The sequence below is a fragment of the Stegostoma tigrinum genome, unplaced genomic scaffold (genome assembly GCF_030684315.1).
Source record: "Stegostoma tigrinum isolate sSteTig4 unplaced genomic scaffold, sSteTig4.hap1 scaffold_218, whole genome shotgun sequence".
Taxonomy (NCBI): domain Eukaryota; kingdom Metazoa; phylum Chordata; class Chondrichthyes; order Orectolobiformes; family Stegostomatidae; genus Stegostoma; species Stegostoma tigrinum.
In genome coordinates this window covers 333983-359603 of record NW_026728155.1, presented here as the reverse complement: position 1 = coordinate 359603, position 25621 = coordinate 333983, and the positions used below count along the sequence as shown (strand labels likewise).

Below are 25621 nucleotides of genomic sequence, written 5' to 3'. Positions count from 1 at the left end.
CATTGTTGCAAGTTAGACCACCAAGGTCTGGATGTTGAGGGCCAATCAAATTTTCACTGAACATTTTCAAATGTTTTCTATGGATCAAAGGCTGAAATGTGTCATTGATTTAATTACTGGCAATGGCCTCGGAGGGAATAAAGCTGTTTCTTTAATGTGATTTTTATCGTCTCGAATGGTGACATAATCTTTCAAGAGCTACTATATTCACAGCAATTTCTTTTCATGGTATGTATTATGAATGAAGCACAGAAGGATGAAACTTACTTTGAAATGTCTGCAGTCGCTTTTGGTGAACTTGGTTCTTCATCTTTCTCAGAGTTTGGGCTGTCAAAGGTTTTAGACCTGCAATTCATTAAGACCATAAGACCATAAGACAGAGGAGCAGAAATTAGGCCATTCGGCCCATTGAGTCAGTTCTGCCATTCAGTCAGGATGATAAGTTCCTCAACACCATTCTCCTGCTTTCTCCCCATAACCCTTAATCCGCTTGATAATCTGTCTCAGTTTTAAATGTACTCAATGACCTGGCCCCTACAGCCTTCTGTGGCAGTGAATTTCACAGATTCAACACTCTCTGGCTGAAGAGGTTTCTCCAAATCTCCAATTGAAAAGATCTCCTCTTTATTCTAAAAGTGGGCCCTCGGGTCCTAGTCTCTCCTACCAATGAAAGCATCTTCCCAACATCCACTCTGTCCAGGCCATTCAGTATTCTAAAAGTTTCAATTAGATCACCCCTCATCCATCTAATCTCCAATGAGTATAGTCTCAGAGTCCTCAAACGTTCCTCATATTTTAAGCTTTCCATTCCCTGGACCATTCTCATGAACCTCCTCTGAACCCGTTCCAGGGACAGTGCATACACAACCTCAGTGACAATCAGCATTAACAGTTGGGCTGAGAAGGATGCTGATCTGCCATCCCTTTCACTGGACCAGCAGCTGTCAAAACTGATCCAAACCGTCAACTGGTGAGTAACGCCGGCAGCAATCTCTGTATTGGTTACCGCTGGAATCGGCCAAGGCCTCCAGGTTTCAGATCCAGCAGAAGGCCTGCAGCATGAACCACAAGCTTCCATCTAAAATTTCTTTTTACAACACTAAGAACAGAGCAAATATTAGAACAACAGCCAACTGTTTCTTTAATGTGAAAACAAACAAACTATGGACACCGGCAATCTGAAAGAAAGGCAGATGTTTCTGGAGAAACTCTACAGGTTTTGCAGCATCTGCAGACAGAAAACAGAGTTCAAGTGAAGCCAGGTGACATTTCTTCAGAGGTGTGAAGTTCTGAACAGGGGAACCTTAACTCAAAGCGCCCACTCTGCTTTCTCTCCACAGATGCTGCTAAGTTTCGGGAGATAGCCTCTATGTAATGCTCCTGAAAATGCAAGACCTCCAGCAGCTGCCCTTCATATTTTTGTATTCCGATTGAAGCATCATTTCCTCACATATTGGATCAATACTTACATTCTGATCTCAGCAACTGTCTTTGGAGGAATTGGATTTTCAAGCTCCTCACAGCTCAGAATGTTAGCATTGTTCCCGATGCTGAAATTAGTTGTGAAGAATGTCATTTTAAACAAACACTTGCACCCAGTAATTCTTAGCTCATCGGCAGTTTCCTTTGTATTCCTTGTACTCTGAATAAAGCAAAACCTTAACCACTTATTGTATTCAAACTTACTCTTTCATGACAGATTTTAGAGTGCAAGGTTTCCCATCTACCTTGTAGTTTGCACTTTCAGGTGATCTGCAAATGGTCCTAAAAGTGTGATCAAGTAAATTTGAGGAAACATCCACATCCACAAGAAAATTATCTCCATACACCTGAAAGACATTGAGTCGGCATTTTGTGCCATTGACAGCTAATTTTCTAACAACGGGTCAAGACGCAACTACAGAATATGGTCATTGGTCTCCCCGAAACCCCCAACGGTAGTTTGCAAGATAAGACCATGAGACTGGAGTGTGGAAGTAAAGATAGAGAGAGAGAGAGGGAGAAGGATGCAACAAATTCATTTCTTCAACATTTTATATTTGTTGCAAAGTCTAAAAATATCTCAAACAAAGAGCTCCAGGCCCAAATATAGAAAGGCAACCAACTTTCCAGTGAAGAACTTCAGATAGCGTCTCTACATTCAGGGCTGAATGTCCCAAGTCAACTGGCCTTGGCCTGAGACATGAAATTCATGGCAAAGTGGAGGGGAGTTCAGGAGAAAAGCTGAACTCTCTTCTGCACCATTATACTGTATTGTCAGAGGTGGGCAAAGTAGGTGGTTTAATGACTCACTGGGCATGAATCACGTCACCAGCTGACAGCCACTTGTGTCTGTCTGTCTGTCTGGTAAATATTAGAGTTCCTCAACTCCCGCAGTGGACATTGGCCTGCAAATCTCTTTTCTATAAGCTCGGCAATGACAATTGTAAAGATTGCAGCTCTGCCCCTATTTCATCCTTTTGTCAACTGTTTTTATGAAAAAAGATCACCCTCCAGATTTAGTGTGCTCATGGACAGCAGCAGGTTTTTCTTCAAAACCTTCACAGGAGATTTGAAAGACACCACAGGCAGACTGAGGGGAGGGGATGAGGTAGGAACCTCAATTCTTCAACATGTGGTATCCTTAATTCAGAGCTCAGCTATCTAAATGTTTGGCGACAAATGAAGATCTGAATAGTGAATGGATGAGCAATTTTTTTCACTGAACACTTTTGGATCTTTTCTGTTAATACAGCTTTTCTTTTTAAACAAACAAAATCTGTGTAGATTTTTGATACAATCAAGCAACTTTGTTAATGTGACTGCTGCTGTCTAGTGTTTGCTGCATTGCTGTGGGAGGAAGGCCCTCCACAGATCTTACAGGAAGTGCCAGCAGGTTTTTTAACATTGTTGTATTTTGAATGAAACTTAATTAAGTCACACATTAGACTAAAGCTTACTTTGTGTTCACTGAATCGATTACTGGAATCTCTTCTGCCTCTGAGGTGTCAAAGCTTCCATATCTGCAATTGGTCAGACAGCACAAACTAAGTGATTTTAAACAAGCTTGAATCTACAATTTGCATTCAGCCACTGAAAAACATCTGAAGGTTCGGGATTTCGGCATTTGAAGCCTTGATTACCGAGTTTGTTAAAACATTACACTGAAACTCCAATTTGGCATTTTACAGCATACCTGCCACATCCCATACAACAGAGAAGAGTAAAACATTCAATGTGGTTCTGTCTCATCTGATCGTAACTTCAAATCTACATTCCTGCCTATCTGAGTGACCTTTCACTCCCTTGCTCTCAACAAGTATCTATTTATCTTTCCATTTACAGTATTCCAGCGCTCTGCTTTTACCATCTTTTCAGGAAGAAAACTTAAAAGAATACCCACATTTTGAGATATTTAAAAAACCACTGTTTTAAGTTGACAACCACTGAATTTTAGACACTCGCCCTTCATTCTAGTCTCTTCTGTAAGAGGAAACACCGTCTGCATATCTACCCTGTACAAATGCTCAGGATTTTTTCTTTCAATCACATTGCGCCTTCCGCCCGAAACACCGACTGATGCAAGCCTTGTCTGTACAAATTTTCCTTGTGAGGCAAGTCACTTAGGCTCGGTATTATTCTGGTAAACCTGTTCTGAACTGCCTCTCATATATTTACTTCCATCCTTAAATAAGGCTGACCACCACAAAGAAAAACATTCAAGATATGGGCTCACCAGTGATCCCTAATTTTGTGTTTAAGTTCCTTCATGATAAAATGAAAACATTTATTTGCTTTCCTAATTACTTAATGTATCTGTACATAAGCAATTTGTGATTCATGCACGAGGATACCCAGAATCCACTGTATCTCAGAGCTATGCAATCTCCTTCAACAAAAAAAACTGCTATGCTTCCTGCCAAAATGGACTTCAAATTTACCCATGTACAACTGTCTTTTTCAGATCTTTGACGACTTGCTCAACCTCTCTTTCTCTGCAGTATTCCAATGTCCTCTGAGGTTAATTTTTAATGCATTTTTGTCTCTTCAGCACATCTGTCAGCCATAAATTCATTCCTTCGTAAGTCATCGACTGTTCGTCAATACTTCGAAAACTTGGCCAGAAACAGATTATTAAAATTATATTGGAATTATGTGATCCAAACAATTTTGAGCTCCAGTTAATTCTCTGTCTCAAATAAACACCTAAGTAAATGAGAACACTCATGCAAAAAGGGATGAATTCCTTGGATCCAATTACAGAAAACCAAAATAACTGTAGCATCTAGTCAGCCTGTTTCTCCCTTTCCCTATGGATACAGGAAAATCTTGAAATGTAGGATGTGTGTAAGGTGAATGGATACTATTAGCATCCATTGAATTATGATGATCTTTTAGCTGAATTCAAATGGTTGACTCAAACACGAATCTTAAACACAACATCTGTCCAATTAGTAAAATGGATTTGAACTTTCGAATGGCATGGAAGCCATTTTGTTGTTGACTTTTTAAAATCTCGCAAGGATCTCCCTGCAAATGGAAACATTCACCAAAAGACAATAGACAAGTCAGTGATCTAAGCAGCCAAAGTAATAAACAGTTACACTGTGAAAGGAGGAGATAGTAAATATAACAGATGATTGTCTTAACCAGAACGATCTCAGAGCTTAATGAGAACCAACCTCCTCAAATTTCAACAAACCACATTTTGCTGAGATTCCTTCGTTTTCCAAATTTTTCGCTTGACCTTTAAAAGAATACCATCATCTAAGATGACTACAGGCACAATACAAAAGCAAATAAGAAAGTAATAACCTGCGAAGAATCTTTATGCACTATTGAACCTCTGAGAGATAATGTGAGACACATGAGTGAGCTGTCATGTTTAAAATTTGAGGGCAAGTATAGGTCATCTTTTTCTTTAAAACTCAAAAGCTTATTGCTGGAATTATTCTGCTGGAACATTTATTTACTTGGGCAAAGAAAGAGAATATTTTGGCCACAGGAAAAAAGAGAAACCCAAATTCCCTTTTGAAAGGACCAGCTGGATCATTTCTGCAATCCATTGGGTTCATGAAAGCCAGCTCATTAGCTTACTGCTTTGAAGAAAAATCTAATCACCTCTGGTTATTTGCTGATCTTCTCAAATTTTATAAGCATAGCACATTTGTGAAACTTTTCATCCCCGGGGTGTCCCTATAATGTCAGAGGCACATCAATTGAAGGTCAGCAGCGGTGAGAATCGCTTTGTCTCTGAACTGAGTTTTGATCAGTTACCCCAAAAAACCATTTGTGAATTGCATAAACTGTTAAATACTCACCGACATTCAGAAAACTAATGTATTAAAAAAAACTGAGGTGACAAGAGAAACCATCACTGATGTCATTTGAAAAATATGCAATCCATTATGACAGAATTGCGGTACTCCTGCATATTTCAGTGGTAAACAGACATTCATTTGACCAACATTTCCGTTCTGCAAAAAGGCTCCTCAAACTGCATTCAGCTTCCAAACTTTTATTGTTATGCCCAACACAGACTTACAGAAATTGATAGATTTTGTTCAATTAAAATAGCACTCTTCCATTCACTACATGCAGAAACTTAGACATCCCAAACATTGTTTCAGGAAGCTCCAAACTACATAAAAAGCATTGAAGGAAGTCAATGTTACATTTTATCCTTAATCTCAAGGTCTAGTCATTGTCCTAACACATTCACCGCACTTATTAAACTTTGTGTTGTACTGGGTCAAAATCACTTCATTATTGCGAAAAATTAATCAAAAATACTTTGCCACCTGTCTCTGTATTATGTTTTGTGAGTATGTTTTATTCACTTTTGTCCCAAACCACTAGCGGGGTGCTTAATCATGATTTGTGCCACCATTTGGGATCAGGGATATTGGAAGGGGATAGGGGCACAGAACAGGAGAACTGAAGGACTGCTTTGCCTTGTTGTAAACAAACAAGTTCATCACAGGATGTTGTCAAGGATTCCTGCAGGAAATAGGAGAGCCCAAAATAGTTACAAGTTCATCTTCGAGAAAAGAAAATCTAATGTAAATGTCGGGGAAGCAGAATGAACGTCACACACTGGATTTCCACATCTCTTTTTTTTTCATTTTGAAAATTAGAACATGTGTGTATTGCCCGTGAAATCATTCTGACTGCATTAATATGGCACAATATTTTGTGGGTCCTTTAAATCTCTTATGCATGCAAATCCACATTTAGCAAGAGATTACTGAATGCTGCAAGGCACCTGAAAATGTTTGCCAGTCTCCTTTCCTTCTACACTTCCCTTCTGAAGTACCTATATTTCACTCTGTACACATTGGGGTCATCAATAATCCTCATCATTTGTACCATTTGCCACTCTCTCCTGCTTGTGGGAACACTCTGAGATTGTCACTAAACAACCTCCTGCTGTAAGACAGACTGCTGTTTCATTGCAGTTTTGCCTAAACTTGTGTTGAAATTTACTTGCTGCAAACGCCTTCTTGCTCCTTTTGAAGTTGGACCTCCTCCAAATCAAAATTATTCTGGATTGTTCCTTCTTCTCTTCTGGAGCCAAAATAAATATCTTATGATATGGTGCTTCCTGAAATGATCCATGTCTGATATTTGATCGATAGTGTGTGTGTGTATGTGTGCGCACAAATTATAGAAGTGGTAGTGCAGGTTGAAGATATCATCAGGATTCTGAACTTTAAAAATTGGAGCATTGTATGAAAAACAAATATGTTCTGACAAATCATTATAAAAAAAACTCCTGATATGCCCTCAACTCTGGTATTTACCAACCACACTTCAGGAAGGGATTTGACAGGGTGCACAAAACATTCCCAAAAAATATTACCAGAGATGACAAACTAGACAGCCCTGTGGAGAGGCTGAAGAAGCTCAGGCTGCTCTTGGAGAAAACTAAGAAGTGATTTTAAAAGTGTTCAAAATCATAAGGGATTTGGTTAGAATGGATAAGAACAATCGGTGCCTTGTGACAGAAGGCTTAAGGAGAAAAGGACACTGATTTAAGATGATCAGCAAAAAGAACCAATGGTGACAAGGAATTTTTTTTTTCAATAGCCTATTCAGGAACTGGAAAGCTCTGCCGAATAGTGTGGTGGATGCAGCTTCAATTGCGGTCTTCAAAAGTGAACTACAATTTTCGAAAGGAGAGGTTTCGCAGTATTACACAGTAAAAGGACTTAGGAGTGAACGTAGGCAAGTCCCTCTTTGAGAGCTGGTACAAACATCAAATCATTGTCTCTGGGCTATTACCATTTGATGGCTGTATAACATTGCACAAACTGCTAGCTCCCCAGCTATTTCCTACCGCTTTGTCATATTCTGAATAATGATTCACTTTGTCATGCATGCAATTAAACTTACTCAGCAATTATTTCGCTGGATCCTGAAGAAACACAACTTCCATTTTCCTCACCATTTGCACTGTCAACATTTCCAGAACTGCAATTGATCGAAGAGAACAAATTAAGTCATTTAGAACAGGCAAACACGTCCAGAATTAAATCCAACCCAATTCAACAACAAAAAATCACAGTGTTGAGAGAGGGGTCCTTTTGACTTCCACAGGATGCCCACAGGCCTTCATACTGAGGCAGTGCTGGGGTGTGGGTTGGAAGAGACAGAGCAGGGCAATAAGGAGAGAAAACCATTTCTTCAGTATTTCACCCTTGTTGAAAGCCGTTCCTGCGCTGTGCAAGAACTTGATACTGAAAGACAAGCAAAATTCAGTCTACCATTGAAAAGCTTTGAATGCTTTATGCTAATTCAACATTATTCCATCTCTTAAAATAAGCCAAACATTGCAGAAGCAGTGAAGCAGTTGCTTCATGTGATTGCTGTTGTCTGGATTGGTGCTCACTGCACTGCCAATTGGGGTATCTTCCTGAGGCAACCCTGACATAATCCTACAGCAAATCCCAACAGTTTCCTTTCACTGTATTAGATCCCAAATACTGAACAACAGGTTTAATCTGTCGTCACATCAAATTTACTTGTCAATTACTCCTTCAGTTTCTGACAAACTTAGGTTTCCACCCACTACACAGTGTGACATGTCAACATTTTCACAGCTGCAACTGGTCACAAAACACCAAATAAATCATTTTACTTGTGCACATGATCACATTTTTAATTTCTGGCACTCTTATCTTATTTTGGCTGTGAGGGGGAGCCAGTGGGTAGATGAGGAGTAAAGAGGTCAAATAAAGAACCTCTACACTGGGACAGACAACAAACATCCCAAAAGAGAGGATTTAAGTTTAACTTCCTCATCTCTGGCAAAGAAACTCAAGCTCTTTACAGACTATTGACAATTCAACCCTCACAAGCACAGCTTGTAACTCATAGTTTGATTCGGAGCACTGATGTAGGAATTTGTCATTGCTCAAATTCACTGAAGCTTAAGGTCAGATTAGTCACCAGTGGCTGTTTTGCTGAAAAAAAATCATTTTTCTTTCCTGCTCTTTTAACAGTTCTGAGTTTCCTTAAAGACCTGGACAGAATAAACTCAGGATTAATTCCAGGTCTCTGCCTGACTCCATGGATACACATGGCAAATCGCCAACTTAGATAATTCAAAATGCAAATTATTCAATGGCAATATTGTATGGGAGAAATACCAAGGCTCGGACACGGGGAGCAGGTCACATTCTTAATTGATAACATATTTCTTCAAATGTCACAGACGTTTGGAGGACACTTCAATGAACTTGGAGGAAGTTTGTGGGGAGGGTGCAGCTGAAGCAGGAAGGAGGAACACAGAGAAGTGCTGAGGTGGGGTAGAGGAGATTAACCCATTGCTTTAGTATTTTTACCAGAGCCACATTGTCCAGAAATATAACCTCAATATTGATCTGAAAACAATTTCCCATCTAAGTGTTTTGGATGCTTCAATGGTGATGCTATCATTTCAGGTAAATATCTCTACCATGAATTTTCTAGGAAAGCAGTCCAGCAGACACTTTAATGTGACTGCCATAGTCTGGAGTGGCATTCATTACATTGCACAAAAAGTTTTGAAATCAATGATACTCCATCATTCCCTTTTCACACTGCTGCATTCCAAATTGCAGAATTAAAACACATCAAAAGTACTTCTGATCAAACTTGCTTCCTCATGGTTACACAGATGCCTGGCAAACTTTGATTCCCACCCACCCGACAATCTATACGGCCAAAATATCTGCAGCTGCAAGTGCTCATGAAGCACAAATTAAGGAAAGGATTTGCATCTACAAATGACTTGTAAACATTGAAAATAAATTTTGAATCCCAAAATGCTCTGTATTTCAAGTCCTCATTTGGTCAAAGTCCACATGAATGACTACACTAGATGGTTTGCTTTCCAAATTTTCAGAGAAAATATGTAGGACACTCCAGTTACATCGGCTTGTGCATTTGAGGGGAGGTGGGAGGTTTCGCAGTTTAGCATTGTTGCAAGTTAGACCACAAGGTCTGGATGTTGAGGGCCAATCAAATTTTCACTGAACATTTTTAAATGTTTTCTATCGATCAAAGGCTGAAATGTGTCATTGATTTAATTACTGGCAATGGCCTCGGAGGGATTAAAGCTGTTTCTTTAATGTGATTTTTATTGTCTCGAACGGCGATATAATCTTTCAAGAGCTACTATATTCACTGCAATTTCTTTTCATGGTATGTATTATGAATGAAGCACAGAAGGATGAAACTTACTTTGAAATTGTTGCTGTCTCTTTTGGTGAACTTGGTTCTTCATCTTTCTCAGAGTTTGGGCTGTCAAAGGTTTTAGACCTGCAATTATTTAAGACCACAAAACCGTAAGACATAGGTGCAGAAATTAGGCCATTCGGCCCATTGAGTCTGTTCTGCCATTTAGTCATGGCTGATAAGTTCCTCAACCCCATTCTCCTGCTTTCTCCCCATAGCCCTTGATCCCCTTGATAATCAGGCACCTATCTGTCTCAGTTTTAAATTTCCTGGCCTCCACAGCATTCTGTGGCAGTGAATTTCACAGATTTAAAACTCTCTGGCTGAAGAAGTTTCTGCAAATCTCCAATTTAAAAGGTCTTGTCTTCATTCTAAGGCTGTGCCCTCGGGGCCTCGTCTCTCCTACCAATGGAAGCATCTTCCCAACAACCATTCTGTCGAGGCCATTCAGTGTTCTGAAAGTTTCAATTAGATCACCCCTCATCCTTCTAAACTCCAAATGAGTATAGTCTCAGAGTCATCAACCGTTCCTCATATTTTAAGGTTTCCATTCCCTGGACCATTCTCGTGAACCTCCTCTGAACACGTTCCAGGGACAGTACATCCTTCCTGAGATATGGGCCCAAGTCTGCACGCAGTACTCCAAGTACGGCCAGACCAGAGCCTTATAAAGCCTCAGAGGTACAGCCCTGTTTTTAGATTCATATCTTTTCACAATAAATGCCAACATTGCATTTGCCTTCCTGACTATATAAGGCAAAAACTAAAGACATTTTAAAAAAACACTTGCACCCAGAAGTGGCTTCATCACAAAAGGACCAATGAAATATTTAGTGTCAAATGCATAAGACCATAACATATAGGGGCAGAATTAGCTCATTCAACCTCCTCAGTCTGCTTTGCCATTCAATTCTGGCTGTGATGTTTCTGAAGCCCAATCGCCAGCCTTCTTCTGAAACTCTTGATCCCCTTACTAATCAAGAACCCATCTCTCTCTCTATCTTAAATAGTCCGAATGACGTCGGCTTCCTGCAATGTTTTCCTCAGATTAACCACTCCCTGTCTGAAGAAATTCTTTCTTACCTTAGTTCTAAAGGTTGGCCTCTTCACTCCGCGACTGTGCCCGCATGTCCTAATCTCTCCTCCTAGTGGAAACATCTTCTCTGTTCCATGTACAATCCTTCCAGGCCTCTCAGTATTCTGTAAGTGCCAATAAAATTCCCTCCCATCCTTCTAAACTCCATCCTAAACTGAACCAAAACCCACAACCACTCTTCAGATGACTAGCCCTCTCACGTTTTCAAGTCCTATTCAACTGGATTTGTTAAACAGGCAATATTTCTGATGTATGTAACTACAATAGATCGAGATTTGTTTTTCCCTTCCAAGCTCTAACAGGTGGTTTGCAAGTGACAGGAGTTGAGTCTGGAAGAGGAGCTGGGGGAGTTGCAAGGAAGAAGGAATTTCAACTTTCACACAAGTTCTCAAAGCACAATGGTCTGGATTTTTTTGGGCAATGCGGGGAGGTGGGACATGTAATAACACTGCAAACAGAGTTAGAGAGTCAAGTTTTTCAATATATTTACCGGCAGTGCACAGTCCAATGTTTGGAAAAGAAATATTCCATTAAAGACTGTGTGTTAATGCATGGCCAATCATTCGCTGACAATTAAATTGGAGGTGGGAGGATTAGGAAAATGGCAGGGAGGGAGTTTACCACCTACACATTGCAAAGCTATGTGACATGGGCCAGTTCTCTTTTTCACCTGGGCTCTCCCTGACATCTAAGGACTGCCTCCCTCACTTTCCTAATGGCGCCCACTTACACAACCTCAGTGACAATCAGCATTAACAGTAGGGCTGAGAAAGGTGCTGATCTGCCACCCCTTTCACTGGACTAGCAGCTGTCAAAACTGAGCCAAACCGTCAACTGGTGAGTAACCCGGCGATGATCTCTTTGTTGGTCACCGCTGGAATCGGCCAAGGCCTCCAGGTTGCAGTTCCAGCAGAAGGCCTGCAGCATGAACCACAATCTTCCATCTAAAATTTCTTTTTACAACACTAAGAACAAAGCAAATATTAGAACAACAGCCAACTGTTTCTTTAATGTAAAAGAACAAACTACAGAAGCCGACAAGCTGAAAGAAAAGCAGACATTGCTGGAGAAACTCTACAGGTTTTGCAGCATCTACAGACAGAAAACAGAGTTCAAGTTGAGCCAAGCGACACGTCTTCAGAGATGCGAAGTTCTGAACATGGGAACCTCAACTCAAAATGCCCACTCTGCTTTCTCACCACAGATGCTGCTAAGTTTCAGGAGAAAGTCTCTAAATCATGTTCCTGAAAATGGCGGCCTCCAGAGGTTGCCCTTCACATAGTTGTATTCTGATGAAAGCATCATTTCCTCATACATTGGATCAATACTTACTTTCTGATCTCAGCTACTGTCTCTGGAGGAATTGGATTTTCAAGCTCCTCACAGCTCGGAATGTTAGCATTGTTTCCGCTGCTGAAATTAGTTGTGAAGAATGTCATTTTAAACAAACACTTGTACCCAGTAATTCTTAGCTCATCGGTAGTTTCCTTTGTATTCCTTGTGCTCTGAATAAAGCAAACCTTAACCACATATTGTATTCAAATTTACTCTTTCATGACAGATTTTAGAGAGCATGGTTTCCCATCTGCCTTGTAGTTTGCACCGTCAGGTGATCTGCAAATGGTCCTAAAAGTGTTATCAAGTAAATTTGAGGAAACATCCACATCCACAAGAAAATTATCTCCATACACCTGAAAGACATTGAGTCGGCATTTCGTGCCACTGAGAGCTAATTTTCTAACAACGGGTCAAGACGCAACTACAGAATATGGTGAGTGGTCTCCCCAAAACCCTGAACGATAGTTTACAGGATAAGACCGTGAGACTGGAGTGTGGTTGTAAAGACAGAGAGAGGGACAGAAGGATGTAACAGATTCATATCTTCAACATTTTATATTTGTTGCAAAGTCTAAAAATATCTCAAACAAAGAGCTCCTGGCCCAAATATAGAAGGGCAACCAACTTTCCAATGAAGAACTTCAGATACTGTCTGTACATACAGGGCTGAATGTTCCAAGTCAACTGGCCTTGGCCTGAGACATGACATTCTTGGCAAAGTGGAGGGGAGTTCAGGAGGAAAGCTGAACTCTCTTCTGCACCATTATACTGTATTGTCAGCGGTGGGCAAAGTAGCCGGCTTAACGACGCACTGGGCATGAATTAAGTCACCAGCTGAGAGCTGCACATGTCTGTCTCTCTGGCAAATATTGGAGCTCCTCAACTCCTACAGTGGACATTGGCCTGCAGATCTCTTTTGTATAAGCTCAGCAATACCAACCATAATGACAGCAAAGAAAAGATTGCAGCTCTGCCTCTATTTCATTCTTGGTCAACTGTTTTTATAAAATAGATCACCCTCCAGATGTACTGCGAGTAGGTTTTTCTTCAAAACCTTCACAGGAGATTTGAAAGACACCACAGGCAGACTGAGGGGAGGGGAGAAGGTAGGAACCTCAATTCTTCGACATGTTGTATCCTTAATTCAGAGCTCAGCTATCTAAATGTTTGGCGACAAATGGAGATCTGAATAGTGAATGGATGAGCAATTTTTCACTGAACACTTTTGGATCTTTTCTGTTGATACAACTTTTCTTTTTAAACAAACAAAATCTGTGTAGATTTTTGATACAATCAAGCAACTTTGTTAATGTGACTGCTGCTGTCTAGTGTTTGCTGCATTGCTGTGGGAGGAAGGCCCTCCATAGATCTTACAGGAAGTGCCAGCAGGTTTTTTAACATTGTTGTATTTTGGATGAAACTTAATTAAGTCACACATAAGATTAAATCTTACTTTGTGCTCACTGAATCGATTACTGGAATCTCTTCTGCCTCTGAGGTGTCAAAGCTCCCATATCTGCAATTGGTCAGACAGCACAAACTAAGTGATTTTAAACAAGCTTGAATCTACAATTTGCATTCAGCCACTGAAAAACATCTGAAGGTTCGGGATTTCGGCATTTGAAGCCTTGATTACCGAGTTTGTTAATACTTTGCAGTGAAACTCCAATTTGGCATTTTACAGCATACCTGCCACTTCCCATACAAGGAGGGAAGAGTAAAGCATTCAATGTGGTTCTGTCTCATCTGATCGTAACTTCAAATCTACATTCCTGCCTCTCCTAATGACCTTTCACCTCCTCTCCCTCAACAAGTATCTGTTTATCTTTGCATTTACAATATTCCAGAGCTCTGCTCTGCATTTAATTGCTTTCCAAATTACTTAACATGTCTGTACACGATCATTTTGTGATTCATGCACGAGGATACCCAGATTCCACTGTATCTCAGAGCAATGCAATCTCCCTCAATAAAAACAAAACTGCTATTCTTTCTGCCAAAATGGACTTCAAATTTACCATATACAACTCTATTTGTCAGATCGTTGACTACTTGCTAAACCTATATTTCTCTGCAGTATTCCGAAGTCCTCTAAGGTTAATTTTTTCGCGCATCTTTGTCACGTCACCAAATCTGTCAGTCATAAATTCATTCCTTCAGAAGTCATGGACTGATCGTCAACACTTGGAAAACTTGGGCAGGAACAGATTTTTTAAATTATACTCATACTATACGATCCTAACCATTTTGAACTCAAGTTAATTCTCTGTCTCAAATAAAAACCTCAGTAAATGAGAACACTCAAGTAAAAAGAGATGAATTCCCTGGATCTAATTACAGAACACCAAAATAACTGTAGCATCTAGTCAGACTGTTTCTCCCTTTCACCACGGATAAAGGAAAATTTTGAAATGTAGGGTGCGTGTAAGGTGAACGGATGCTATAAACATCCGTTGAATTATGATGATCTTTTAGCCGAATTAAAATGGTTGACTCAAACACTAATCTTAAACACAAAATCTGTCCAATTGGTAAAATGGGTTTGAAATTTGAATGGCATGGAAGCCATTTTGTTGTTGACTTTTTAAAAACTCCAAGAATCTCCCTGCAGATGGAGACTTTCACCAAAAGACAATGGACAAGTTAGAGATCAAAGCAGCCAAAGTAATAAACAGCTACATTGTGAAAGGAGGAGACAGTAAATATAACAGATGATTGTCTTAACCGCAGCTACCTTAGAGTTTAATGAGAACCAAACTCCTCAAATTTCAACAAACCACAGTTTGCTGAGATTCCTTGGTTTTACGAAATTTTCGCTTTACCTTTAAAAGAATACCATCATCTAAGGTGACCACCGGCCTAACACAAAAGCAAAGAAGAAAGTAATAACCTGCGAAGAATCGTTGTCCACTATCTCACATCTGAGAGATAACATGAGACACATGAGTGAGCTGTGATGTTTCAAATTCTACGGCAAGAATGGGTCACCTTTCTTTAAAAACTCAGAAGCTTATTGCTGGAATTATTCTGCTGGAACACTTATTTAGTTGGGCAAAGAAAGAGAATATTTTGGCAACAGGCAAAAAGAGAAACCCAAATTCACTTTTGAAAGGTCCAGCTGGATCGATTTCTGCAACCCATTGGGTTCATGAAAGCCAGCTCATTAGCTTACTGCTTTGAAGAAAAATCTAATCATCTCTGGTTATTTGCTGATTTTCTCAAATTTTATAACCATAGCACATTTGGGAAACTTTTCCTACCCAGGGATATCCCTCTAATGTCAGAGGTACATCAATTGAAGGTCAGCAGTGGTGAGAATCGCTTTGTACCCGAACTGAGCTTTGATAAGTTACCCCAAAACACCATTTGTGAAGTACATAAACTGTTCAATGCTCACCCAACGTGCAAAAAACTAATGTATAAAAACTGAGGTGACGAGAGAAACCATCACTGATGTCATTTGAAAAACATTTCACCCATTATTACAGAATTGCGGTATTCCTGCATATTTCAGTTGGAAGCAGACATTCATTTGACCAACATTTCAGTTTTGCAATGAAGGTTCCTCACCCTGAACTCAGCTTCCAAACTTTGATTGTTATGCCCAACACAGACTTACAGACAATTGATCAGAGATAATGGGAACTGCAGATGCTGGAGAATCCGAGATAACAAAGTGTGGAGCTGGATGAACACAGCAGGCCAAGCAGCATCTTTGGAGCACAAAAGCTGGCTCTAGGCCTGACACGTCAGCGTGTGTGCTCCTAAGATGCTGCTTAGCCTGCTGTGTTCATCCAGCTCCACACTTTGTTATTACAGACAATTGATAGGCTTCTTTCAATTAAAATAACATTTTTCCATTCACTACATGCAGAAACTTAAACATTCCAAACATAGTTGTAGGAAGCTCCAAACTACATAAAAAGCATTGAAGGAAGTCAACGTCACTGTTTATCTTTAATACCAAGGTCTAGACATTGTCCTAATACATTCACCACACTTTTTAATCGGTGTATTGTACTGGTTCTCGATCGCTTCATTATTGCGAAAAAATAATCAAAAATACATTGGCACCTGTCTCAGCATTATGTTTTGTGAGTATGTTTTATTCACTTCTGTCCCAAATCACTAGCCGGGTGCTTAAACATGATTTGTGCCACCATTTGGGATCAGGGATATTGGAAAGCGATGGGGGCACAAAACAGGAGAGCTGAAGGACTGCTTTGCCTTGTTGTAAACAAACAAGCTCATCAGTCCCACTGCAGTCTCTCTTTATGAAGGACTTCAAGTCTAATTACTTTTAATCAAGTTATTCAAACTTATTATGACACATGACATAGGAGATAGAATTTGAATCTGGACCTTTTGGGCAGAAGGTGTAGGATAAAACCATCTGTGTGGAGGATAAAATCCTCCAGAATACTTTAAAAAATGTGGACTTTTCTGATGAAACTGGATGAAAGTTAAAGCCCAAATTTGCAGAGCTTAACGTCCGAGGGATTGGGGTGCAGGTAAGTTCATGTCTTCAATGAACAAAAAATCGTCTCCCTTACTGAGGGTTGGATGGAGATTCTCAGTTTACTGAGAGTTGTTTCCATATGGCTAGTTTCAGCGATTCATTGCCAGAAGGATTAATAACAAAAATTACTCGACAGAACATACTTTTCTATCATTACCATTAAACAAAGGAGATGCTCATTAGATTTATGCTCACTTGTCCAGGAGGATGTACAACACACTTTCAGCAGTGGTATATGCTTTGTATGTCGAAAAGAATGTGCGGATGTAGAAACGCTCCTTGTTCATGAGAGCGATTACAAAATTTTCGACGAGTCTTTTTGAGGTCTCAGAGTTAAGAATTTGAACGTTGGAGGTATCGACAGCGAGATGTGATGGAAGCTCATCTCCTGATGCCTACAGAGAGTACGAATTTAAAAAGTAAATGTGATGCAGGAACAACGTTTATTTGTATAGATCTCTGACATGGTAGAAACATTTCAAAATGCTTCACATTTACATAATCATTTAAAAATCACTCCAAGATTCATGAAGCTAAAACTAGGACAGGCCACCAAAAGCTTGGTCAGAAAGATTGGATTTGAGGACAAAGAGGAGATGTTTTGGAAGAGTGTCCCAGAACTGGGTAGCTGAACACACCAATGACAGAATAAAGAAGATCAAGCATGCAGGGAAAATCAAAGTGGCCAGAATTAGAAGTGCAAAGATATGAGCATTGAAGGGCTGGAGGGGAATACCATTGATGAGGAGATACAATATGTTCAATCCAATGATAAAGCAGCTGGTCACTTCATGTATTACTTGAACCATTCAAAGAAAATACAAAGTTAAAGTCAAAACATCACAGAAACATGGCCAGCTAGATTCATATAAAACAGAAATTTGAGCCTTGGAGTTATTTTGTATCGATCTCAAGAATATTAAACCATCATTTTAAGTAAATAAACATTTAATATTAAATCCCTTCAGCTGACTACCCACTATTTCTCAATTTCTACTTCAATCCAGTCATCAGATGGGCCAGAAAGTTTCCACAACAGAGTAAATGTGGAATTATGTACAGCAACTTCTGTCTACAGCTCGAGGCCACAGCAAGCTACCGGAAACAGGACAGTCTGGCTTCAATCCTGTTTGAATTCTCTGTTAACAATATCACTGACTTCACATTTCTGAACAATATTGTTTTGAGGAATCTAATTACTCTTGAAAGCAAGCTTACATAACTGGTAGGAAAACAGAGAGGTGTAAAATGTTTGCTGACTTGGCGGAAAATAGAAGGAGGGAGAAACTGAAGAAAAAGGAAACCTCTTTTTTTTTGTTCCACAGCTCGTGCTATGCAAGGTCTCTTCCAATGTGCTGCCTAAGGGTTATCATACTTGATACTGTGGAGTGTGCAAAAGAAATTAAGAACTCTCACAAAGAACTTCATAGTTCAAATCGCATCAAGCACCCCTATATCAAATTCAGTTTCCTTCATGTCAGCAGATGAATATACCTTTGGAATTGGGCAGGGGTCAGGGTGGAGCATGTCAGCAAAGGAGGGAATTGGAGCACTCTTTAAGGAGCCTGATTTGAAATTTGAAATCCAATGTGAACCTCTCAACTTTGCCAGAGTAGCTGGCCGGTTCAGTCAGAATGATGAATTGTCTGTAATCACAGGAAATGTATTTCCAAGACTTGTTCCAAGTAATAGAAAATTGTACAAAATGTGTTTCAATTAAATGAAGTTGTCGTTTTAAGAACTTTACCCCACACAAGTATAAAAAAGCATGACTGAAGAAAAGCATAACCTTCAAACAAAGATAACAAAGTGTGGATAATAAAATGTGAGGCTGGATGAACACAGCAGGCCAAGCAGCATCTTAGGAGCACAAGATGCTGCTTGGCCTGCTGTGTTCATCCAGCCTCACATTTTACTATCTTGGAATTCTCCAGCATGTGCAGTTCCCATTATCTCTAACAAAGTGTGGAGCTGGGTGAACACAGGAGGCCATGCAGCATCTTAGGAGCACAAAAGCTGATGTTTCGGGCCTAGACCCTCCATCAGAAAAGGGGGAGGGGGAGAGGGTTCTGAAATAAACGGGGAGAGAGGGGGAGGCAGATCGAAGATGGATAGAGGAGAAGTTCGGTGGGGAGGAGACAGACAAGTTTCGAGGCAGGAATGGAGCCAGTAAAGGTGAGTGTAGGTGGGGAGGTGGGGGGGATAGGACAGGCTGGGGAGGTCGGATAGGTCAAGGGGGCGGGATGAGGTTAGACAGAAGGAAATGGGTGTGTGGCTTGGGGTGGGAGGAGGGGATAGGTGAGAGGAAGAACAGATTAGGGAAGAGGGGACGAGTTGGGCTGGTATTGGGATGCGGTAGGGGAAGGGGAGATTTTGAAGCTCAAATTGTTTATGTGTCACCATATTTTGATCCAGTAAGACAAATAACATTAAAAATAAATTGATGTTTTATGACCATGCTGACAATCTCAGCAAGAGAAATTACGTAATGTCCATGTTTAAATATTAAAAGAGCAAAACTATTGAATGGTTGCAATACGTTACTAAAATAAAGGCTACCAGCTGTCAATACATTGCTTTCACCATTTTTAATGGTGAAATCTCTGTTCCTTCCTCTCTCACCCTACTACTCATTCCTTCCATCTGTTCTGCTGTTGTGGTACCAGGCTATCAGCTCCCCTACTCAAATTTACTTCATAATCATTCTTCCCGCTCCTTTCCTTCCCATTCATCGCACGGTGTAACAGAAGAAAGGGCAGGATATCTATGGAAGGATGTGCCCTTCAGTGTTCTAAGTTTTCACAATGCCAGCAAAAAGGAAAAAAAAATAATCGAGCACAGTAAATCACAGTCCCTCAACGCACAGTTTTTGCGGCGATAATTCAAAACTGGTGCATTTTCACAGCATATTGAACATATGCAATTAGTAAGCAATCAACAGGCATGGAGGAAATCTCTCAAGCAGATATTAACATGTCAATAAAAGCAGGATGGAAGAGTTGAAGTTAATTATGCAGTGGAGAAAATCAACTGAAGTGTGCACATTCAGGTTTCAAATATTAAGTAGAGTTCCACATGAACATTGTTTTATTTACCTCTCGTAGTCAAAATGCCACAACACACTAGCTTGCCTGACAGATGACATGTTCTCTTCTTGTTTCAAATTCAGGAACTGGTTTGCAAATCTGGTTCAAATTTGGACTTTGTTAACTGAAGGTTGCCAGGCACAGCATGTGGCAGAGCAGTGGAATGTGGCCAGTGATTGAAACACCATCTCATGTCCACACTTAACTCCTATTAACACACTCCAGTTTGTGGCTATAAGTTAGTTCTAGTCATGATGATTGTCAAAAATTTACGAAAAACATGACAGTTATGTTCACCACCCCCACTACACTACATCAAGGGACACAATTCCTCTTCATGATTATGTCGTTGTTCTATGTTCATCATGAATGTAAATTGGGTGACTATTCTATCTCAGTCTTAAATTGAAAAGAAGAATTTGCACGTCGCTTACTTAATTAATACCAATTAGAAAAGTTGAACAGATCTCTATCCTAGTACACAGCATACTTTTGTTACTCCATTTGTCTTACAGTTTGCTTGCTGAATATCTCAGAACTTAAACGATATTTTCTGAATTCATAGGAATAAGGTCTCTTGAGCTTGCTCCATTGTATCACATCATGATGTGTTTCTCTCTTAACTCCATTTATCCACCATTTATCCATTTACCGTGAATACACTGGCATAACATAAATGGCAGTCTTGAAGTTCTGAATGAACCCAACAGACTCCAACTTCAGAAGCTCCAACGGACAACATTTTTGGAAAAACGTCTGTCGCCAGATTTCACACCCAACGGACATAGCTTGGATTTGAAAAGTGCAGCAATAGATATTTCCTGACATAAACAGTCAGTGATTATCACAAGAAAAACCCGCTTGTCTGTTTCAAAGTGACCCACCTTTCGAAAAAAAAAGTCACCATTATCACACCACATCATAGGGCTGTGCTCACATGAGTGAGAGAGAGAGACAGCTGGTGGTTGTTTAACCAGCATGTCAGGCACGGGGAGAAGTTGAGAAGGACAATCCCTCATGGTCAACACAAATGTTGTTTACTCTTTCAATATCATCTTGCTCTTCCTTAGAACAATTGAAACTTTAAAAGGCCAAGTGAGCAGACGAGAGCATCAGCCTTCAAATATTTCAGCTCCCTCAGAATGAAATGGGACAAACCTGTGACCAAATATATAAAACATCTTGCACATCGTGGAAGAACGTGCGAGTGAGTGAGTGTTGGATGGTATATAGGAATATGAAGAATAAGTAATCAGGGGATTGGAATTTGTCATGTGTAAAAAACCAAGGATAGTACAAACCATTTTTATTCAGAGTAGTATGACGGAAATCTGACTGCTTCGGCAAGCTGACTGACCGGAAATAACAGTCAAATCTATAAGATAAATGAAACCATCATGACAGACAAAACAAAATTAAACATGTAAAGAGAAAGACTGCCATAAAAATTAAATACTGGACCAAAAAAGATAAAATGCTGACTTCAGTGTAGTTACATCTGTCCATGATCTGTTTGCTCTTCTGATATCACATTGCTCTTGCTTAGAAAACACAACTCTAAAATCCTAACTAAGCCAACACGGACGTCAGGTTTCAGACTTTTTAGGCCACTCAAAATAAAAATCAACAAAGCTTTCACATCAATATATAAGTAAAAATCACTCTACACACCCTGGAAGCACTGTCTCAGAATCTAAAGGGAGTAACCCACAGTCGAGGCAAGGTAGGCTGCCTTCATGCAGGATAGGTTCACCAAGAGCAGTCTCTGGCATTAATACAGGGTAATGGGCACTGCCAGATGGACACCCGAGGCAGTCAGCTTCTCAGAGTCCACACCTCTGCAGTCCAGTGAGTGGGACTCAGTCAGCCCAGTGGGAGACTGAACCCAGTGTGGGGAGTGGGGAGAAAACAGCTGGGAAACTGTAGAGACATCAGTTAGATGTCGGGTCACCTATTGCTCAGTCTGTCAAGGTCGCTCAAGGGGGCTGCCACATCAGTCCTCATTGTGCTCAGTGATATTACACTGAGAAATGTCTGACTCCAGGGTCAGGCTGCTGTCATTGATGCAAGGCTGACAACTATTACTTTTCAGAGGTGTCAATGGACCGCTGCTGTTTTAATCTCGTCGGATATGGGAGGCACGGTGGCTTAGTGATTAGCACTGCAGCTTCACAGTGCCAGGAACCCGGGCTCGATTCCAGGCTCAGGCTGACTGTGTGGAGTTTGCATATTCTCCCCGTGTCTGCATGGGTTTCCCCTGGGTGCTCCCACAGTCCAAAGATGTGTAGGCTAGGTGGATCGGCCATGCTAATTTGCCCGTAGTGTTGAAGGGTGTGTGGGTGAAAGGAAGATGGGTCTGGGTGGGATGCTTCAAGGGGCGGTTTGGACTTGTTGGGCTGAAGGGCCTGTTTCCACACCGTAGGGAATCTAATCTAATTTAATATGTCAGAGATGAGTATGAGCAAATGGAACAAAGGAGCAGGAATATTTCCAAGATAACAAAGTGTGGGGCTGGATGAACACAGCAGGCCAAGCTGCTGCAGTTCCCTGCTGTGTTCATCCAGCTCCACACTTTGTTATCTTGGATTCTCCAGCATCTGCAGTCCCCATTGACTCGAAAGGCAAATTTCCATGTGAAGTCTGGAATAAGTGAGTCAATGCCTGACTGAACACAGGGAGACAAGGAACTGGATTGAAGCTTGTGCTTTGTGAAAAATTAATGATAACTCATACCTTTCAGAATCAAAGTGGGTTGGAGTCTGAGGAATGAGAAAGGTGAAGTATCGTCAAACCTAAAAGACAAATGAAAACACCATAAAAGTAAAAGCCAAATTCAACATGAAAAGAGAAAGAGTACGATCACACTTAAATACTAGACCAAAAAATATCAACTGCTGACTTCAGCCTCATTATATATGTCAAATATTCATTTGCCTCTTCACTGTCTACTTGGTCTTCCTTCAACAATTTAACATTTTAACTTGTCAACTGAGCAGCCAGGACATCACCCTTCAGATACTTCAGTTCAAAATGAAACTCAACGAAGCTTTGCTCTAATTCAACTCCTTGAACATTTGGAATGATTTCCCAAAGGGCCTTTTTCATCCAAATACTATTTTTTGGCTGCTGTAATGTAGGAAAGGCACTGGTTAATGTGCAGAAAGCACGTTTTCATGAATAACAATTGGTAATGACTAGTTTCTCCATTGAAACAACATTCACTGAGGGATAAATAGTAGATGATTTATACGGGAGAATTCCATTCTTGTTTTTTTTGCAAATTGTTGTGATAATGGGATCTTGTGGTCATCCGAGATGAACATTTTCCCTGCTAATATCACCTTCAGCAAAGACCAGAAGAAACATTTTGCTCCATCAAAGAGTGGACACAAAAATGTGGCCAATATAATTTTGGTTTTGGCAAGTACTGGAACCATTGTGACCCACAACATACACGCATCAATTCAATCGGGTTACCCCACATTCACATCATTTTTCCAGTTTTCCCGTCTTTGAAATTCGTACTAAAATCCAATTTCTTTACAAATAGTGTCCAGTATATATTGAATTCAAATTACCTCAAAACTCTTCTCACAACCAAGAGTGATACCACGAATGTATTGCTCCTTTCCCTCCGCTTCAATTAGTGTTAGTTCTAATTACACTGACGAGGGAGAGAAAAGAAATAAGCGATGCGCACTTGAAACTGCAGAGCTACAAGTCTGCAATGTTCACCTCACGTTGTTTCAACATGAAGTGAGGACACACAGCAGTTATTGTTTATTCTTGTTTGTGTTTATGACATCACAGGCAAACCATTGTGATGTCACTGGGCTTATTCTTTTTTAAAAGAAAACCTTCCCGAGAAAGAACACAAAACCTGTTCGAGCAGTTACCTGCTGTTTTCCACTTCATCTCTGTGTACGCGGTTGTCATGTGGGGAGGGCTTGTTTGTAAACGTGGGCATCATGTCATGGATGCAGTTTCCCATCTCCGCCATCTTCCCTTAACAGTCTTCCTGGTATATTGCCCATGGAGGTGAAGGCACCAGGAGGCCTGCCCACATGTGACCAATACGTCTATTAATTTATTTGGTGGCCAGACTGGCTGGTCAGCTGTCAAGAGGAAGGATGGTCTCATCTGTCCTGAAAGTCCATTAAAAACATCCTGGAGGTTAATTCAACCTTTACATTGACCTTCGAATCCTTTGCACTCCTCTCATCACAGTCACAACAACACTTACTGTTATGTCCTGCATGTTCACCAACTCTCTATTCATGCTCATACATTACCTTCAGTTCCAGAGCCCTTCTCTTATCTATTAGCCACCAGTGTGACACCCTACAAAATGCCTCTTGGGAATCCAGGTGTTATGCAGCTGTTGGTTTCCTCTTTGCGACCTCACTTGTTTGACTATCAAGAAGGAATGAAATTGTCAAACATGCCTGGCCCCAGGGTGACCTTGAACTTACCTGCAACTGCCCTGTCTCCATCATGGAAAGTCTTCTTCTGGATTGACCACGTTGATTTAATCAGATGATACGATTTTTGTTTTAAAAGCATTGCTAAAACATACGTAATGAAGAGACATTATTAAGCACTTTCCCAACTGATTGAAATCATGTTAACTGGCTTTATTCCTTATTTTTGCTCCTCCTTCTTTCTTACATAGCAGTGTTACAACTGCTAATTTCTACTGAACTCAGACTTTTCCAGAATCCAGGATGTTTTGGTAAATCAGAAACCAAAATATCTACAATGTCTGAAGCTGGGCTCCAGGCATATTCAGTTTCTTGGAAGGACTGACAAGAAGGAGGAGGTAGGTTAGCATTACTGGTTACGGAATAAAATTAATATGGTAATGACAATGGATATTAGTTCTGGTGAAATGGAGTCTGGGTACAGTTTAGAAACATCAAGGGACAGAAATTGACAGTGGTCGATGTATATACACCCCAGTTAACTCGTGTGGTAATTTTAGCAGAAGGCACTAAAAAGGAAATTGAAGACACCAGCAGAAAGGGAGAGCTCTAATTATGATAAAAGGTCACTGACTTCAAGAGTCAGGTGACTTCAGCCTGCATAAAGATTGGGCAAAGCAAATCAGTTATCATTGCATACAGGAGGAATTCCTGACGTACTTTTTAAATTAATTCATGGGATGAGGGCATCACTGGCTAGGGTAACATTTATTACCAATTCCTAAATGTCCAGAGAGCAGTTAAGAGTCAACCACATTGCTGTGGGTCAGGAGTTACATGTAAGCAAGAATGGCAGTTTACTTCCCTTAAAGGACAACAGATTCATGCTCATCATTAGACGCTTAATTCCAGGTTTGTATTGAATTCAAATTCCGCCGTCTGCTGCAACTGGATTCAAACACAAGTCCCCAAAGTACTATCTGGGTCTCTGGATTAAGTGTCCAGTGATAACAATCTCAGGCCACTGTCTCCCCAATGAAGTGTGTGCTGTGCGGGTTTCTGGGTCAACACTTTGAGGAACCAGGGAAGACTGTGTCCATGCCCCCTCGGGGAAGTGACCCTCATTTTCACCCACAGAAGGAAACTGACAAGGAGACCTTCCACCGAGAGTGCCAGAGGCTTTCGGAGAGAGCAACCCCCAGAAAGCAGAACGTCACTCACTTGGCTCTATTGTCCCATTCCAGACTCCAAAACTAGAACCTGTTTACAGCAACAAATGGAAGTATTTGATGGATGCCCTGGGTTTGTGCTCCTCCCCCACTGCTCACCTGCAGTTTTCCTGCTTCACCTTGTACTTCCAGCCAAACATCACTGATGTCAGCTGCTTCCTGCCATTCCAAATGCTGCTCCTCAAGTGGAAGGACAAACAGCAATGTGGAAATTCACACATATTTCTGGTCTG

At 40.5% G+C, this 25621-nt stretch overlaps 2 protein-coding genes across 3 annotated transcripts in view; both read right to left on the bottom strand.

Moving 5' to 3' along the window:
- Window positions 1-7427, bottom strand: part of LOC132207942 (ral guanine nucleotide dissociation stimulator-like 1) — a 33421-nt gene extending 25994 nt beyond the window's left edge. The window contains exons 1-4 of the mRNA XM_059643748.1: window positions 7375-7427; window positions 2940-3002; window positions 1470-1550; window positions 268-345 (exon numbers count right to left, since the gene is read on the bottom strand). Coding sequence (XP_059499731.1) covers window positions 268-345; window positions 1470-1471 — 80 coding nt within the window. The 5' untranslated portion in view covers window positions 1472-1550; window positions 2940-3002; window positions 7375-7427. The remainder of the gene's footprint in view (window positions 1-267; window positions 346-1469; window positions 1551-2939; window positions 3003-7374) is intronic.
- A 4425-nt stretch (window positions 7428-11852) lies between these two features.
- LOC132207946 (ral guanine nucleotide dissociation stimulator-like 1) lies at window positions 11853-24528 on the bottom strand. 2 transcript variants are annotated; one of them, XM_059643751.1, is made up of 6 exons: window positions 23635-24528; window positions 22472-23402; window positions 21040-21113; window positions 16848-17047; window positions 13587-13649; window positions 11853-12208 (listed from the first exon to the last, which is right to left on the bottom strand). In XM_059643751.1, the coding sequence occupies exons 3-6, from the start codon at window positions 21040-21042 to the stop codon at window positions 12124-12126; spliced, it is 351 nt and encodes a 116-aa protein (XP_059499734.1). In that variant the 5' UTR covers window positions 21043-21113; window positions 22472-23402; window positions 23635-24528; the 3' UTR covers window positions 11853-12123. The 2 variants fall into 2 exon arrangements, with proteins under 2 accessions (XP_059499734.1, XP_059499735.1); XM_059643752.1 differs by lacking the exons at window positions 21040-21113; window positions 22472-23402; window positions 23635-24528 and adding an exon at window positions 19748-19817.
- Between the last annotated feature and the right edge of the window lie 1093 nt (window positions 24529-25621).

What these genes read in the sequence shown, in the direction of transcription:
- LOC132207946 (XM_059643751.1), bottom strand. An exon ending in TTGTACATCCTCCTGGACAA is followed by an intron (nt 13,650 to 16,847) that starts GTGAGCATAAAT and finishes GACCAATTGCAG; the next exon opens with ATATGGGAGCTTTGACACCT. An exon ending in ATCGATTCAGTGAGCACAAA is followed by an intron (nt 12,209 to 13,586) that starts GTAAGATTTAAT and finishes AACTAATTTCAG; the next exon opens with CAGCGGAAACAATGCTAACA.